General features: G+C 32.3%; 1 protein-coding gene across 6 annotated transcripts in view; it reads right to left on the bottom strand.

Annotated features, from left to right (window-relative positions):
• The window catches only part of PRKACB (protein kinase cAMP-activated catalytic subunit beta), a 150585-nt gene that overhangs the window by 20499 nt on the left and 114112 nt on the right, over window positions 1–15974 (bottom strand). For all 6 annotated transcript variants that reach the window (XM_027971472.2, XM_012174728.5, XM_004002133.6 and 3 more), the window contains 5 exons: window positions 13967–14065; window positions 12890–12972; window positions 9596–9722; window positions 8606–8701; window positions 5503–5625 (listed from right to left, as the gene is read on the bottom strand). In XM_027971472.2, coding sequence (XP_027827273.1) covers window positions 5503–5625; window positions 8606–8701; window positions 9596–9722; window positions 12890–12972; window positions 13967–14065 — 528 coding nt within the window. The remainder of the gene's footprint in view (window positions 1–5502; window positions 5626–8605; window positions 8702–9595; window positions 9723–12889; window positions 12973–13966; window positions 14066–15974) is intronic.

Genomic DNA, 15974 nt, shown 5'->3' with positions numbered 1-15974 from the left:
ATTCAACTAGTAACATTTTATCTTGCATCAGGACAAAATTTACTGGGCTTAAATAACTCAAAAGAGTTTGTACACAGTCAATAATCTGTCAACTTCTGCCCACATTCCATACTGGGATAAATTTTAAGAAATTCTCTCTCTAAATTAGTATAGCTCTAAGAAACCTATGATCCTAGTTAAAAAATTATCTAGCAAAACTAAGCATATACATTAGTTAACTTTTCAGAACACATAACTTTTCATACATACTTTCTAGCAGATATGGTGCTAAGTTCCACACTATCTCATAGGACTCAGTCTCACAGGACTAGATCCTATATACATAAAAAGAAACATCTAGGACATTAACAAAATACTTATATTAGTACCATGATTATGGGCTCTCTGATCTGTTCTCACCTATGCAGAAACAGTGCATAGATATAATGAATTCAGATGGTTGCAGAAATGCAATCATTTGCCCATAGGACTCCTAAGGTAAGGACTGTCTCACAGCAGGTATTAAGAATTTTAAATGTTCACAGCAAGGTGTTAAAAAACTGCCCTGGATTTTATGCATATAGTGTAACTGCTTTTGTATTTTATGAAAATAACTACTGAGTACTGTAAGTGTCTTTGACTGTAGCCATGGTCAAATAAAATATGGCATTTTAATTTCTCAAAAAAGTATTAGCAGTGGAGCCTCCAAAAAAGCGTAGTGGTTTATCTGCATATGTGTATGTTATTTAGGAATATACAGAAAAGAGATAATATAGCAGGCTTGAGAATGCTACCCTTGAGGAAGGCCTGTCAGCAAATTTGGCCCTTGGCAGGTATCTGTGAATTGGAATGGTCACAGTCCCAGAAACTGAAAAGAAATTTCCCTAAGTGACACAAGTGGCACACTGCACCTAGATGTACTACAAACGATATGGGTTATGCTGAACATTTGCTTTTGTTGTGGGAATCTCAGATTCTGGTATGTGCCAAATAGAAGATGTATATGTGATTCCAATAAAATCCTTGGGCCTTGAGGCTTTATTGTACTTCCCTGGTAGACAACATTTTATCCATGTTGCCAAAATTCATTGCTGGAGAAATAAAAGTTTGCCTTCTGACCCCTTTGGGCAAGGACCCGAAAGTTTGTGCTGGTTTCCTCTGGACATTACCATAAACGTCTTTTCCCTTTGTTGATTTCACTTTATAAACTTTCTTGTAAGATAGCTTACAATGAAGGTACTTATTACAATGTAAGATATTCATTCCCTGACTACCCCTATATGATGAACTTTGTGAATTTTCCTAGTGAATCACTTAACCTGGGGGTCATCTTGGGGACCCTAGACACAAAAGGGAATAGTCATTTGGCCGCTAATCAACCATACTTCACTTCATGTGAATGTGGATGGCCCTTCAGGAAAAAAAAAAAACCAATTCTTTTTGGTTATTCTGTGTATATCTAAGTTTCTAACTTGATATCTTGTATAGTGTCTTCTTGTACATATTTGGTGGTCATTAAAAATGGAATAATACTTTAGGAGCTAAGAAATTTTTTAAAATTACATAAATAAAAAATTCTTGGTTTTCACACAGCTATTACTCGCTTGCCACCTTATTTGCAAATATCATTTTTCAGTACAGTGTTAACTTTTGCATTTCTAAGAGTAATGAAGCCAGATAGAGTTGCTGTGCAAACCATCACTGATTCTTGTTATAGAGTATATGGCACTGAAGTATTAAATTTAAAGACTATATACAGAAACTCAGCATATGTATTGCTAGGATGAGGCATAGTCAATGTGGGAATTATAAGAGTTTTCTGTTAACTAGGCATTTCTAAACCTGAATCTTAATAGTGTATGAATAATTTGACATTTAAATACCACCTACTCTGTTTTTATTAAAGGCAAAATATGCGTAGGAGAGAATCTAACAAGCTGATTGATCATCTTTCTGTGCATTGAAAAATATCAGTGTGAGCTAAAATACTGTAAATAGAGAAAGAATGTAACAATCTAATGTTCAAATATACATATGTTAGTGAACTAATCATTTTATTAAACTTATTTGAATTTTTATAAGTCAATGATTCCTATAATCTTTATATTAATAACATGGTTTCAAAAATATACTCATCATAAAATACTGTTGCATAAAATAACATGCTTTTTAAAAAAAATCAGAAAAATTCTGAATGAAAAGTATGTTTTTAAATATTTGACATCACTAAAACCATTAAGAAATTTCAAATACAAATATAGGATCTGTAAGACCAAAACTGGATTATCAATGACCTGAACAATTAAAAAATTTGAAAACAAGTTAATCTCCAATTTGACTTTAAGCTGCTAAACAGAGAGACAATAATGCTTTATAATGTGGATAGGGACAACTTCTAGTTTGAATCTAAGTGCTGAAACAGATGGTTTTAGTGGAAAATGTGAACATGATTTCATATTTAAATACAGATCCTAGAGATCACTCAATAATAATATTTTATTTTCATGAATTCTACTTTAGATGAGAAAAGATAATAAGAAATGAAAACAACTCTATATCCATTATGGGGAGAGATAATCTGGTACCTTCAGTTAAAAACAGCAGTACACCAAACACCTTATCATATTTAATAAAAAAGAAAAAAAGTCATATATTGTGATTTAAAATTTTATGTTCCTACTCTTCTAAGATGACCAGGATTTAATTTTAGAATATATGCAAATTTAAATTTTATGCTAAAAAAAAATAAATTTTATGCTAACATTGGATCCTAAATGTTAAAGTTTGATATGAACATATTCATAAATAGCTAAAAAAATTTTACAGTGTACAATGATTGACAAAAAGAGGCCTATTCACACAGATGAAGATACACTTGTTTTAATGAAAGTAGTTTTCCTAAGTGAATAAAATTAGTTATGACAATAGCATCCTTGTCAGAAAATTTGACTTCTCCTATGAAGTCTCCCTGGAGGCTAAGATGGTAAAGAATCTGCCTGCAATGCAGGAGACCTGGGTTTGATCTCTGCGTTGGGAAGATCCCCTGGAGAAGGGAATGGCTACCCACTCCAATATTCTTGCCTAGAGAATTCCATGGACAGAGGAGCCTGACAGGCTACAGTCCATGGGGTTGCAAAGAGTTAGACACAACTGAGCCACTTTCACTATGAAGTTAAAGATGTTTAAGCAGGAACTTTGTAATTAACTGTAAATAAATTATTTGGAAATATTACTATAATTTCTGCACTCAGTCTTTGTATTAGTAAAATACACTTTTCCCATTTAGTTATTTAAAAGTATTTTAGTATATAGCCTTTGGTCTTTATTTTCTCTTGAGATGTTACATAATTACTTCTCAAATTCTTAAAAAAATAAATCACTGCTTTGTCTATTAATATTTCTTGATATTTTTGTTTGTTAATCTCAAAAGTTCTTTTGACTTTTAATATTCTTTTGGGTGAAAGCAATTACAAAGATAAAAAATTGGAAGCCTAGAGATCTACAAGTGTAGCAAGGACAGGAGTAATACTTAATTGCCTAAATATTTCATTCTGCCTTCTATATCACTTTAGTGTAAATCTTTCAATACCTAGCTTAATTATCTGTAAGAGGTATTCATTTTTTTACCTTCGACATAGTTTAAGTATGTGCTCTTTAGTAAGTCCCCTAGTTTGTGAACACTGCCACAACATAGAACTTTCCCCCTTAAAATGCAGTAAAATAGAACTGAAAATCTTGTGATCTCTGTAGACTGCATATACACTATGACATATGGAACAATACTGTGTTGAGATGTGGGTTCTAGGTGGCTGGAGAGACTCATCCTATTTGTGTCTTATCCCTAAAGCTCTAGCTATGCAGCATCCATAATTTAAATCTGAGTCTTGGTAAAAAAAAAAATAACTACATTATGAATAATCAGGGTACCTTTTGAATAGCTGACATTATAAATTTTAAGTTCATGAATGCTAACTTTCATACTAAATATAGAGGATGAATCTGGTTGAGATACAAAGAAATAGAGATTTTTTTTCTATCCCTTTCCAGATTCTTTAAAAGTTTGATCAGATTAATTTCCGCCTTGATATTGTTGTTGTTTAGTCACTTAGATATATCTAACTCTTTGCAACCCCATGGACTTGGGCCCACCAGGCTCCTCTGTCCATGGGATTTCCCAGGCAAGAATACTGGAGTGGGTAGCCATCCCCTTCTCCAGAGGATCTTCCAAGCCCAGGGATTAGAACCTGGGTCTCCAGCATTGCAGGCAGATTCTTTACCATCTGAGCCACCAGGGAAGTTTAGAAAGTCACAACATACAAAACAGCCAATTGAATCACATCTCAAGGTAATGTCAGGTCAAGATTGATGTTATATGATCAAAAGCAAGCAAGCAAACGAACAAAAACTAATACAGCATACCACATGGAGGAATAAGAAAAAGGAGGAAACTTCCTTCCCACGAATTCTGTAAAAAATGTATAGGTCTTCCAGGAATTTTTGAAAGCTTAGTTTCTTTTCGTCGTGGTGGGAAGAATCAGGCTCATCTCTACTTAAACTGACAGCAGTATTTTTAAAAAGGACCAGAGGTATGAGTTAAGACAAGAGTCTATGGCTGACTTTAAACAAAATATTTTTGGAAAACAAAATTAGGAATTATAAATGCAAAAGAAAAAAGGTTAGTATAGTACTTCAAAATGTAAGATACTCCAACTTATAGTATATCTACTCATATTCAAGAAAAACTAATGTTATTTCCTCATTTGCTAAAGATCAATGGCAATTATAATCATATTAATGTGAAAAACCATTAACATTATTTCTTTGAATTCTCATCTTAAAAGGCTTATCTATTTTAAAATTGGGGCTTCCCAGGTGGAGCGAGTGGTAAAGAACCTGCCTGCCACTGCAGGAGACATAGGTTTGATGTCTGGGCCCAGAAGATCCCCTGGAAAAGGGCATGGCGACCTACTTCAGTATTCTTGCCTGGAGAATTCCACGGACAAAAGGAGCCTGGAGGGCTACAGTCCATGGGGTTGCAGAGTCGGACATGACTGAAATGATGTAGCACACACATTTTATAATTATTTTCAATTTTGTGTTGTTTCACATAATTTAAACAAGTCTCTTCTAAAAAAGCAAGGGTATATAAAAACAGCCCCTAAAACTTCTCTCCAAGCAGATATCAACATGAAGTAACAATTTTTATTTATCTGAAGAGAGATAGAAGAACTATGGCTATGATCCTATATTTTATAACTGACAATAATAATAATGATGGAAATTGCTTTATTATTTTGTTATTATTTGTAAAATTGCCCTTTTTTACCTAAAAGACTTCAATGATTCACTATTTACTGTATCTTAAATGAGTGCTAGATATAAGGGCAGACTCTATGGATATTTCTATATTTTTCCCAATTTAGGGTAATATCCAGATGGTATCAAATAGTTTCAATCTATAATGCTTAAAACTCATGTAGAGAGATAATAAATAATTAAGGAATAACAAAATGTATTACTTACCTTTCCAGAAACAATTTTTTCATAAATTTGAATTGGTTGGTCTGCAAAGAATGGGGGGTAGCCAGCCGCCATTTCATAGATTAACACTCCTAATGCCCACCAATCCACTGCCTTATTGTAGCCCTAAGATAAACCAACACCAAATGGCAATCATTACTTAATTCACTCAGAGGAGAATGAAGTCAAATTATTTCAAAATGATCTTCAAGCATATGAAATTTTTAAAAAGGCAGTTGCTGAGCAGTTATTAAGGATAAAATAAAAAAGAAAATATATTCCAGATATTGAAAGTAAATATTAAGAAATACTATTAAATCTTCTTCCTAAAATCATTAAGAATATTAGAGACAATAAAACATGCCCTATTTAATTGGGATAATTTAGTTTTTGTTCAACATTAGGAAGGGAATTGGATGAAATTACCTCTTAAAGCCTAATCTACTGTGTAATATTATGAATCAGATTTTCTAGGGAATACTTAAGAAAGGTCAAAAGTTTTGAAATGAGAGTAGATATTGTACTTCATGATAAATGCTAAAGTATTTATCAAAATATATTGGTGGGTTTAGGAGGGTGAATATATTAGGGATAATCCCATCAGATCTTATTAAAACTAAAAGCTTAATGTGGAACCTAATGAATGTAAATATTTAAGTAAACTTTATCCATCCACTGTTTTTGTTTCTCATCTCTAAAAGGTATACAGGAAAGATAACTAATTCATGGAGTTTTATGGGGACTACAAGTGAAAGGAAATAATGAATATAAAAGTGTGTTATAAACCAAATGTACAATTCTAAGGTTATTCTTAATTGGGTTTTTCTTTTCATGTTAAACTTACTAAAATGAAGATCTAGAAGTATTGATAAGAAGATAAGAAAAAAATTAATACATTTATATAAAGTTTGATAAACTATAATCAGTGTCAATTGGCATAAAAGATTATGAGGGGAAAAATACAACTGTATCATGGAGAGAAATGAGCTGAGTTCTTGCCAGATCTTTTGGTCTACCCACTTAATTACCTTCACCACTCCCACTATTCCAACTTTTCATTAAAATTTTAGCTTTACAAATAATTTTATTTTCAAATTACTGGTTAAAATATAATGATATAGAGATTCTATTTTTCTTTTTATTTCTTGCTTCTATATGTTTTTAAAGAGAGAGAGACTAGCAAAATAGGGATAACACTTTGTTTTGCTAATAGAAATGGGCATTAACTATGCTTTTCTTTAAATGCAACTCACTCATAATGTAATTACAATGTTTTTTGCTATAACGAAAGCATATAATGTTAAAATAGATCCTTTTGCGAAGTTCTGATTTCTATGTTTTAGATGTATGCTATGTTTATAATAAGTATGCCAGGTGCTTTTAATACCCTAAAGAAAATTAAATCAATAAGAAAAACTAAATTATAATAGATAAATGGGCAAACGACATGAACTAATGACTCAGACATATACACAAAGCAATACCAAATGGTTATTAAGCATTAAAAAATGTAATCATCAAAGTCATGAGACTTAAAATAATTAGATATCAGTTACTATCTATCAAATTAATAATGATCTTTTAAAACAAGAATACCCAGTGCTGGAGAAAGTGGTGAAACAGATACTCCTCAAACATTGCTGAGAAGTGTAAAAATGTTACAATCTTTTTGGAAAGTCCTTTGGCAATATGTATCGAAAACCTTAAAAATGTTCATATTCTCTGACCCTGTAATTTCACTTTTAGGAATCTATCCTAAAAATAATTTAAAATACAGAAAAAAGCTTTATGGACAAAGACATTTATCACAGTCATTTACAAAAGAAAAAAAGGGAAACAAGTTGACTACTCAACAACAGGAGAATGACAAAATACAAAATGGTGCATTTTAAAATAAGCAATTAAATCACATTTGCAGGATAATTATTACTCAAGTGAGAAAAGCTGAATACAAAATTGTACATTCACTGAAACATGCATAGAAAAATATATTGAAATGTTTTTTAAAAAGGCTACCTCTGGGTAGTGAGATTGAAAGTTTTTTCATTCTTTCTTTATAGTTTTCCATATTTCCCAAATTTCAGACAATGAATATCTATTTCTATACACACACACACATTTTTTCAAGTTTTGGTGTTTACAGTGGCATTACATTATCTGTTAAATGTACTTAAAGAAATGTTAGTGGCAATGACATTTAGTTATAAAAGATTAAAAGTTATAGATGATTTAAATTATGAAAGATAATAAAAGGAAAGCTGAAAGAATTCTCTTATTCTAACACTTCAGCAGCTAGCCAAATTTCAATTATTCAGAGGGTAGTTAATCAGTGTATAAATATCAATGCATATATCTTATCCTTTTCTCTTTCCTGGCTCCTGTCTGAGCCATTACTATCAGTTTCTCCTTTCTAGCTTTTACCACCAAGGGATGGAAGTAGAAAGGAAAATGAAAGTTAAACTACCCTTTTAGAAATGATTAAAAATTTCTCTCACCACATTTTCACTGTTTAGAAAAAGTAGAACTGTCTTCAATAAGATTATAACTATTTAACTGCTGTAATGTTTCTATTTTTAAACTAAAAATTTAAAGAGTAATTCACATACTTTTTTTCCACTTATGCGGTAAAATTGAAACAATGTATTAGGGGAGTGTAATCTCCTCTGTTCTGTCTCTTCTTAATAAAAATTTGAAGCAATGGACATTAAAGCGCTCATTCTAACTACCTAACAAAAGGAAGAATAGACAACTAGTACATATATATCATTTTTAATTTGCCTCTTGGTGTAACCCAGAGCAAAGACTCTCTGCCCTCCTGTTACTGGGAATAATTATGAAAAGGCTATGCTTCTGGTTTCAAAGCATGGATCTAAAGACCATATTTATTTAAACTAATTCTCTCAGCTCTAGAGTTAAAATCAACAGCTTATGAGATTAGTGGGAGACTCTAAATAATTGATTTTTAGTAATTATACACAAAGATTTAAATTCATATTTAGATTAAATAAACATGTAAAATTAGATCATAACTTAAAAAAAAAATAAAAGTCCACAGTGATGCATGCCTTATATTTTTACTTCTTACATAATGATACTATAAATATACCTTGCTGAGAATTATTTCTGGAGCCAAATATTCTGGAGTGCCACATAATGTCCAAGTTCTGCCTTTAACTCTTTTGGCAAACCCAAAGTCTGTGACCTATAAAAGACAAAAAGCCTATAAACATTTGTTATTTCATAATAAATGTATTTACTGTACCTAAGTTGAAAGTTAAAAATCAGGGTTAAAATTAACACCTTGAAAAAAAAATTAAGTCAGTGTAACTGAGACTAATCCATTAAGGCCACTATTTAGTGAATACAGATTAAAGCAATACCAATGTGGAAAACCGTTCCCTGACTCAACAAAACAAATAAACCAAAAAGAAGTTTCAATAAATATGAAGCAGTGCCAGAAGTGTTCCTGAAGTCCAACACTGTCTTCTGCCCTTAATTATAACCATCAGAAGGTGCAAAAGCATCATTGGGAGGATCTTAATAACTGTGTAAAAAGGAGAGTAGAAACGGAAAGGAAACACTGCCACCAGTCCAGTATGGGTAGCTGGGGCTCCTCTGCTAACTGCACTGTAGAGTTAAAAAGCATAGTCTCAGGACAAGCTGATGGGATTTAAATTATGCTCTACCTGCGTGACCTTGCAGTATCTTAGTTTCATTAACCTTAAAATGAGAACAACAATAGTATTTACATTTCATACTGTTATCAAAATCAAAAGAGGTGACACATATAAACACTTAGAACACTGCTTGGCACTAAGTGAATACTCACAAATTTGGCTATTCTTTCTTTAGGCAGGAGCCTGTGCACAACCTGTGCACAGTTCACAGCTAAAGGAGATATAAACAGGCGCTATCTTTGATGGAACTTTTGGTCCTCTGTAATAGCAATAGAACTGTTAACTCAATTTAAGCTATTAGGAAGAACTGTCTCCCTCAAAGGAAAAAAAATCCAATCTTGGTAGTTGTGGTTAAATATATATAACTTCTTACCTAGTATGTTCTCAAATAAATTATACATAATGTGTTCAAGTCATACCTGGATATAACCTTGGTGGTCAATTAAGAGATTTTCAGGTTTTAGATCTCTGTAGATGAGGTCTAGTGAATGGAGGTACTCGAATGTTAGCACTATCTGAGCTGCATAGAACCGTGCATGGGGTTCACTACGAAGAAACAAAACATTGATTTTTGGTAAAATGGGTTAACATATAGTAACTAGTAGATTACACAAAAAATAACATGAGGTAGAGGCATTTTGGGAGCAAAAAAATACTGTTTCTTTTAAACATATGTAAAGAATCTTGTTAGTTTCCAAATATTTTTAAATCTATAAATCAATCTTCAAATAATGCTTTTATATGCTTAGTGAGCAGCATATGTTGAAGAAAACAATAACTCTCAGATTGCCATTGTAATTCAAATTATTGTTGGCCATATTAGAAGGTACTAAGAATGACTGAAAAGCACCAGTTAGATTGTTTTATCAGGGCCATTGCTGTTGTTAATAAGCTCCATATACCTTTCCCATAAATTTCTAGTACTTAAAGAATTTCTGCTTTTATCTGCAGATTTAAGCCATTTTACCCATGCTGTTATTATTACAAAAGGGACATATGCTCATTATAGAAAAAAAGCCATAAAATATTAATGAAGAATAAAGATACTAATAATCTCATTCAGAAACCAGATTCAATCCTGGTGTTTGAATTTCCAAATCTTTCACTGTGCATGTGTCTACAAATATCTAAACATAGGTATAATCTGTATATTTACATAAATACACACAATTCTGGATGCATAGATTAGATTAACTGATTTGTTGCTGCTTCTGTTGTTTAGTCACTCAGTCATGTCCAGCTCTTTTGCAACTCCATGGACAATAGCCCACCAGGCTTCTCTGTCCACGAGGTTTTCCAGGCATGAATACTGGTGTGGGTTGCCGTTTCTTTCTCCAGGGGATCTTCCTGACCCAGGGATCGAACTGATGTGTGTGTGTGAAAGTTGCTCAGTCATGTCCAACTCTTTGCAACCCCATGGACTATACTCCAGGCCAGAATACTGGAGTGGGTAGCCTTTCCCTTCTCTAGGGGATTTTCCCAAACCAGGGATCAAATCGGGGTCTCCTGAATTGCAGGTGGATTCTTTACCAACTGAGCTATCAGGGAAGTCTCCTGCATTGGCAGGTGAATTCTTAACCACTGAGCTGCCAGGGAAGCCCAGATTAACTGACAGATTAGGGTAATCTTGATGCCACATTCTAAGTATTATTCCAAAAGGATGTACTGATTTTCCAGTTTGAGTTTCTGGTTTGTCTTCATTTGAATTTTGCTAATCTTCCTAGTATACTGCAATGACTTTCAGATTCGTGTCCTCAATGAACAACCTTAACTATGAATAGAATTTCCCTCAAGATGGTTCACATGAGTTTGATTTGGTAGCACCAGAAATAGGAATTCTAAAAAAAAGATTGTATATGCTGTTCCTTTTGCTTGTCATGTACTACATTTCCAAGGTCCTAGCCTGATACATAACAAGTGTTCAGCAAATATTCGTTAAATTAATGAATGAATATGAGAAGAAAAACTTTTCTGTGGCAATATTTTATAATATCCTTCCATCTCTAGCCCTATCACAACACTGCAACAAGCTACAACACATGTCTTATGACAAGAAATGAGAATACTCTAAAGGACACTGGAAGAATCACCCTGGTCACTGAAACATTTATCCCCAATTCTGGAAATGTTTGACCTAGGAAGTCCCTTCCTATTTTCTTTATATGCCTGTTTGTATAAGATGTACTTTTATCTTATGTTTATCATCCTAAACATATGATGCACTCAGCATTTTATGTTTATGTCCATATTAATGTTTGATTGGAGGTACATAAACATTAAATAGACCTTTAATCACATTGTTGAAAGGTAAGAGCAAAATATTCTGTAAGGATAGTTTAATGCTGTAGGAGCTTTAAGTCTAGACAGCTACTATCTAAGTAGAGAATTGTAATGATTCCATTGATTCTGATTAGTGCTATGCTCAACAACAATTCAGTCTTCTTCTTGTCTCAAAGTTTCTAAGGCTGGAGTTAACAACCTTTCAAGTGTATAAATAATGTGTGAAAGGTTAGAAAGATAGTGTCTCTGCGTGAATTATGCCAACCACTTGCTTTCCTCTTTATCAAGTGTTAAAGAAAGAAGAGTGTGGGGAGTTGCAAAGAAAGGAAGTAGTCACAGAAAATGGATAAAATATTCTTTGAAGACAGGGTTAGGTATGGTAATTCAGTGTTAAACTTTAAATTATCATAGGGCAATTCTGGACTGCCTGGACAAGGAGTGTACAACAGGACAACAGGGAGTTAAAACAAAAATCATTAAATAGAAGTTACTCTGCATTAGCTCAGTGCTTGACACATATTGGATGCCCTATATATTAGGTTAATAAATGAATTGTGGTTTAGGCCTCAGGAAACTAAAATAACTCTCATATTGGCCTATTATGAATATAATTTCATGGTAATCTCAATTCATATTTTTATAATATGAAGTTTCATCTTCAGTCATCTGAATTCATAATGATGTTTTAATTATATCAATATATAGTATATTGAATAAAGTTGAACTTGCTCTTGGTTTTAGCCTAATTCTAAAAGTGATTATTAATGAATAGTAGGAGCTTACAAAGTATTATGCACAGGTAAAGCTAACAGAATCTAAAAACTATTTTAATAGCTGTGTGACCTTATTAGCAATAACTTAATGATAAGTTACTGCTTTAAAAAAAATTACATACATATGTTTAAAACTGATACATGTTTAAAACATACATATGTTTATGTACATACATGTTTGTTACATATTTATACATATAGATATGTGTAAGTTACATACATATGTTTAAAACTCAACATGGCAACATTAGGAGAATAAATTTGTGCAAAACGAACTTTCATAATTTTACCACCATGATACTATGATTATCTTTTCTATATATTTATTAATATATTTCTTACTTGTTTTCATACTTACATAAGCCTCTTCCTCAGAGATATATTACTAATATTTATTCACTAAATATTAGTTTAAATTCAATTAATTTTTATAGTATCTGGAAATTCTTCAAATAATGGGCCCTCATGATACCTACTAATGCTAGAATATTTATACTGCTATGACGGTGTTTTTAGCTAACTCTTAAAACTCAGTAATGTTTGTATAGCTAAAATATTACTAATTTAAATGAAATAAATTTTTAGCATTGACAAAAACTTACTTGGTTTAAAACAAACACACAGCATATGAATATTTGAGAAGCATAAAGTATTAGTTACCTGAACCTTCCAATTCTTCTTAGATGTGAAAACATTTCACCACCAGGAACATATTCCATAACCATGTATAAATTAGAATTATCCTATGAACAAGTAAAAAGAATAAATAAATCAAAACTATGAAACCTAGATTATTTCTCATGAAAATATTTTAAGATGATACCATGTACAATTAGAAAAAGACAAATTAAAAATCTGATAGATTATTAACATCAGCAAATAGAGAATCTCAAATGGAACATGCTCTAACTTTTGACATTGGAGCACTTATTTTTCTTCCTGGTACTCTTGCCACAGATTGGTCTGGGATTTTTGCTGTTCCTGCTCTTACAGGAAACATTTAACTCTTGAACAATTAAACACTGTGGTAATGACTTAATGCTATAGTGTAAGCAAAAGTTTAAAAATATTTGAAAAAGAATATTTATATTTTATGCACTAAATAAGGTCAGAGAGATTAATAATTTTGAACATCATTCTAAATACACAGGTCTTCAACTTGATTTAACGAATAAAAGAGGACAAAGGAGAAAGGTTAAAATGTTCCATATTAATCTACTGGTAGAGAGATGCCAAGTATCACCCCAAATAGCTGAAAAGCTGCCAACTAAAGAATAAATCTTTTGCAACTTTATAAGGTGCTTGAGTAGAGGGCCAAAGACTATTTTGCTTCAAATAAATGAAGAGGCTAGAACACAAATTACAAGTAAAAGATGGTGAGACTGCAGTAGAAAAGGTTCAAGAGAAGTTATGTGGGTGTACCCACTTGTATGAGTGTAAGATATGCTTCATAAGGTGTCACTATGTATTTTAATAAACTGAAATACTTGATCTTATAATACCATTTCATGAAAAATTACATATTATCTTTAACAAGTTCCTCAAGAACAATCAAAACCTTTTCAAATGTCAGCTAAGTTTTTAAGCACAACAGGAATTACATAAAATCTAAATACATTACTTTTTTGTTTATCCATATTTTCCAGCTTTATCATATAGATTAAAATCCTATTATAGTTTCATATTTTAAAAAATGTGAAGTTGAAAATATTTTATTTGGATAGAAGTAAAATTTACCTTAAATGCATATTCCAGTCGAACAAGAAAAGGAAAATTCACTGCCTGTAATATTCTTTTCTCATTCAAAGTATGCTCTATTTGCTTCAGTTTAACAACCTGTAATTGAGAGGAAAAGATATATTTAATGTATTTAAACAAAATTTAAAAGTTGCTATAATTTTTTATTTAATTGGAAACTAATTACAATATTGTGGTGGTTTTGCCATACATTGACATGAATACAGGTCTGGGACAACTCAGAAGGATGGGGTGGGGAGGGAGGTGGGAGGGGGTTTCAGAAAAAGTTGCTATAATTTTAAAAGAAGAAAGTTTTCCATATAATAATGAACTTGCATAAGCAGGACTGCCAACTTAAATACAAATAATAATAATAACTACCAAAGAGAATTATCAGACTCAAATGAAATATCTAACAGAGGTTTAAAATTTAGTCTTCAGAATGTCAAATATAATTTTCAGTTAAGAAGCAAGAGCTATGAAGAAAGAGGTTCATAATAAATTACCTAAAAAGTTAATATATGACAATACTTGGGTCTTAATGACTTATTGGCCACTAAAAGAACTGGCACAAATAACTGTAATAAGTAGGTATTGATTTTAAATCTTGAGAAGATGAGCAAGAAAGTTAAAGATTAAGGAAAAGTCAATGATTTTTAAAAAGTGGGTAAAAATGAACAATCTGTTAATATCATTATATCTGAATAAATACAAGAACAAATTCTAAAACTTCAATTTGTACAGCCACAAACTATTAACAAAAATGACGGTCTTTATAACAAATTGGTCATTTAGAATTGATCAATTGATCAATTCCTTTGGATAGTCTAATTAATCAAGTCCATAGCAGGGAAAGCAACTTATCTTGACCTCATGAAGACTGTTATTTTATATCAAAAGAGGTTCTATTCTGAATTTAAGACAAGGTGACTTTAGGGAAACATAAATTGCCTTGTATAAGTCCTTAGGCAGTGGCATCTTTTCTTGATAGAGGCTTATTTTCAGTGTCGGTTAGTCACAGAACTCAAAAAGTTGAACATTAATAAGAAAGGTAATTAAAGGGCTTCCCTGGTGGCCCAGTGGTTAAGAATCTGCCTTGCAATGCAGAAGACACGCTATGATCCCTGGTCCAGGAAGACTGCAGATGCCTTGGAGCAACTAATCACATGCGCCACAACTCTAGAGCCTGTGTTCCGAAATGAGAAGTCACGGCAACGGGAAGCCCATGCACCACAACTAGACAACAGGCCCCAAATACTACAACTAGAGAAAACCTGAGTGCAGCAACAAAGACCTAGCACAGCCAAAAATAAAACATTCTTTAAAATCTTTGTACAAAAAAAGGTAATCAAAGACACTGTCCATTATTAGGATATAAAATTACAGTATAAAAATAATGCCAAGTAAAGAATAATTGAATGAGAGTCAGAAGACCTGTGTTTTAATCTAGACTTTCTATTCAACCAGCTTTGTGACACTGGCGATATTGCAACTTGCTGTTTTTTCCTACCTGAAAATATGAAGTGGCTGAATCATTATTAGTCCATTCTTATTACAATAAATTATATAACATTAGCTGGAGAATTATTGTTGCTTTGTGTTTACTTTTTATTCATAGACTGATTTTATTTTTTTTTAAAAGCAGCTTCAGGTTCACAGCAGAATCAAACATAAAGTACAAGATTTCCCATGTATCTTTTGCCCCCACACATGCCTAGCCGCCCCTATTATCAACGTTCTTCACCAGAGTGGACATTTGTTACAACCAATGAACCTATACTGACCCATTATTATCCCCATTGATCAAGGTTCACTCTTGGTGTTGTACATTCTATGGGTTTGAACAAATGTATAATGACATGTACCCACCATTATAATATACAGAGTAGTTTCACTGGTTTTGATATCAGGGTGATGCTGGCCTCATTCAACGAAGTCACAAGCATTCCCTCCTCTGCGAATTTTTGGAATAGTGTGAGAAGGATGGATGAAAACTCTTACTTGAATA

This window comes from Ovis aries, chromosome 1 (genome assembly GCF_016772045.2).
Source record: "Ovis aries strain OAR_USU_Benz2616 breed Rambouillet chromosome 1, ARS-UI_Ramb_v3.0, whole genome shotgun sequence".
NCBI lineage: Eukaryota > Metazoa > Chordata > Mammalia > Artiodactyla > Bovidae > Ovis > Ovis aries.
The sequence above is the reverse complement of the archived record's forward strand: the minus strand, read 5'-3'. Positions and strand labels throughout refer to the sequence as shown.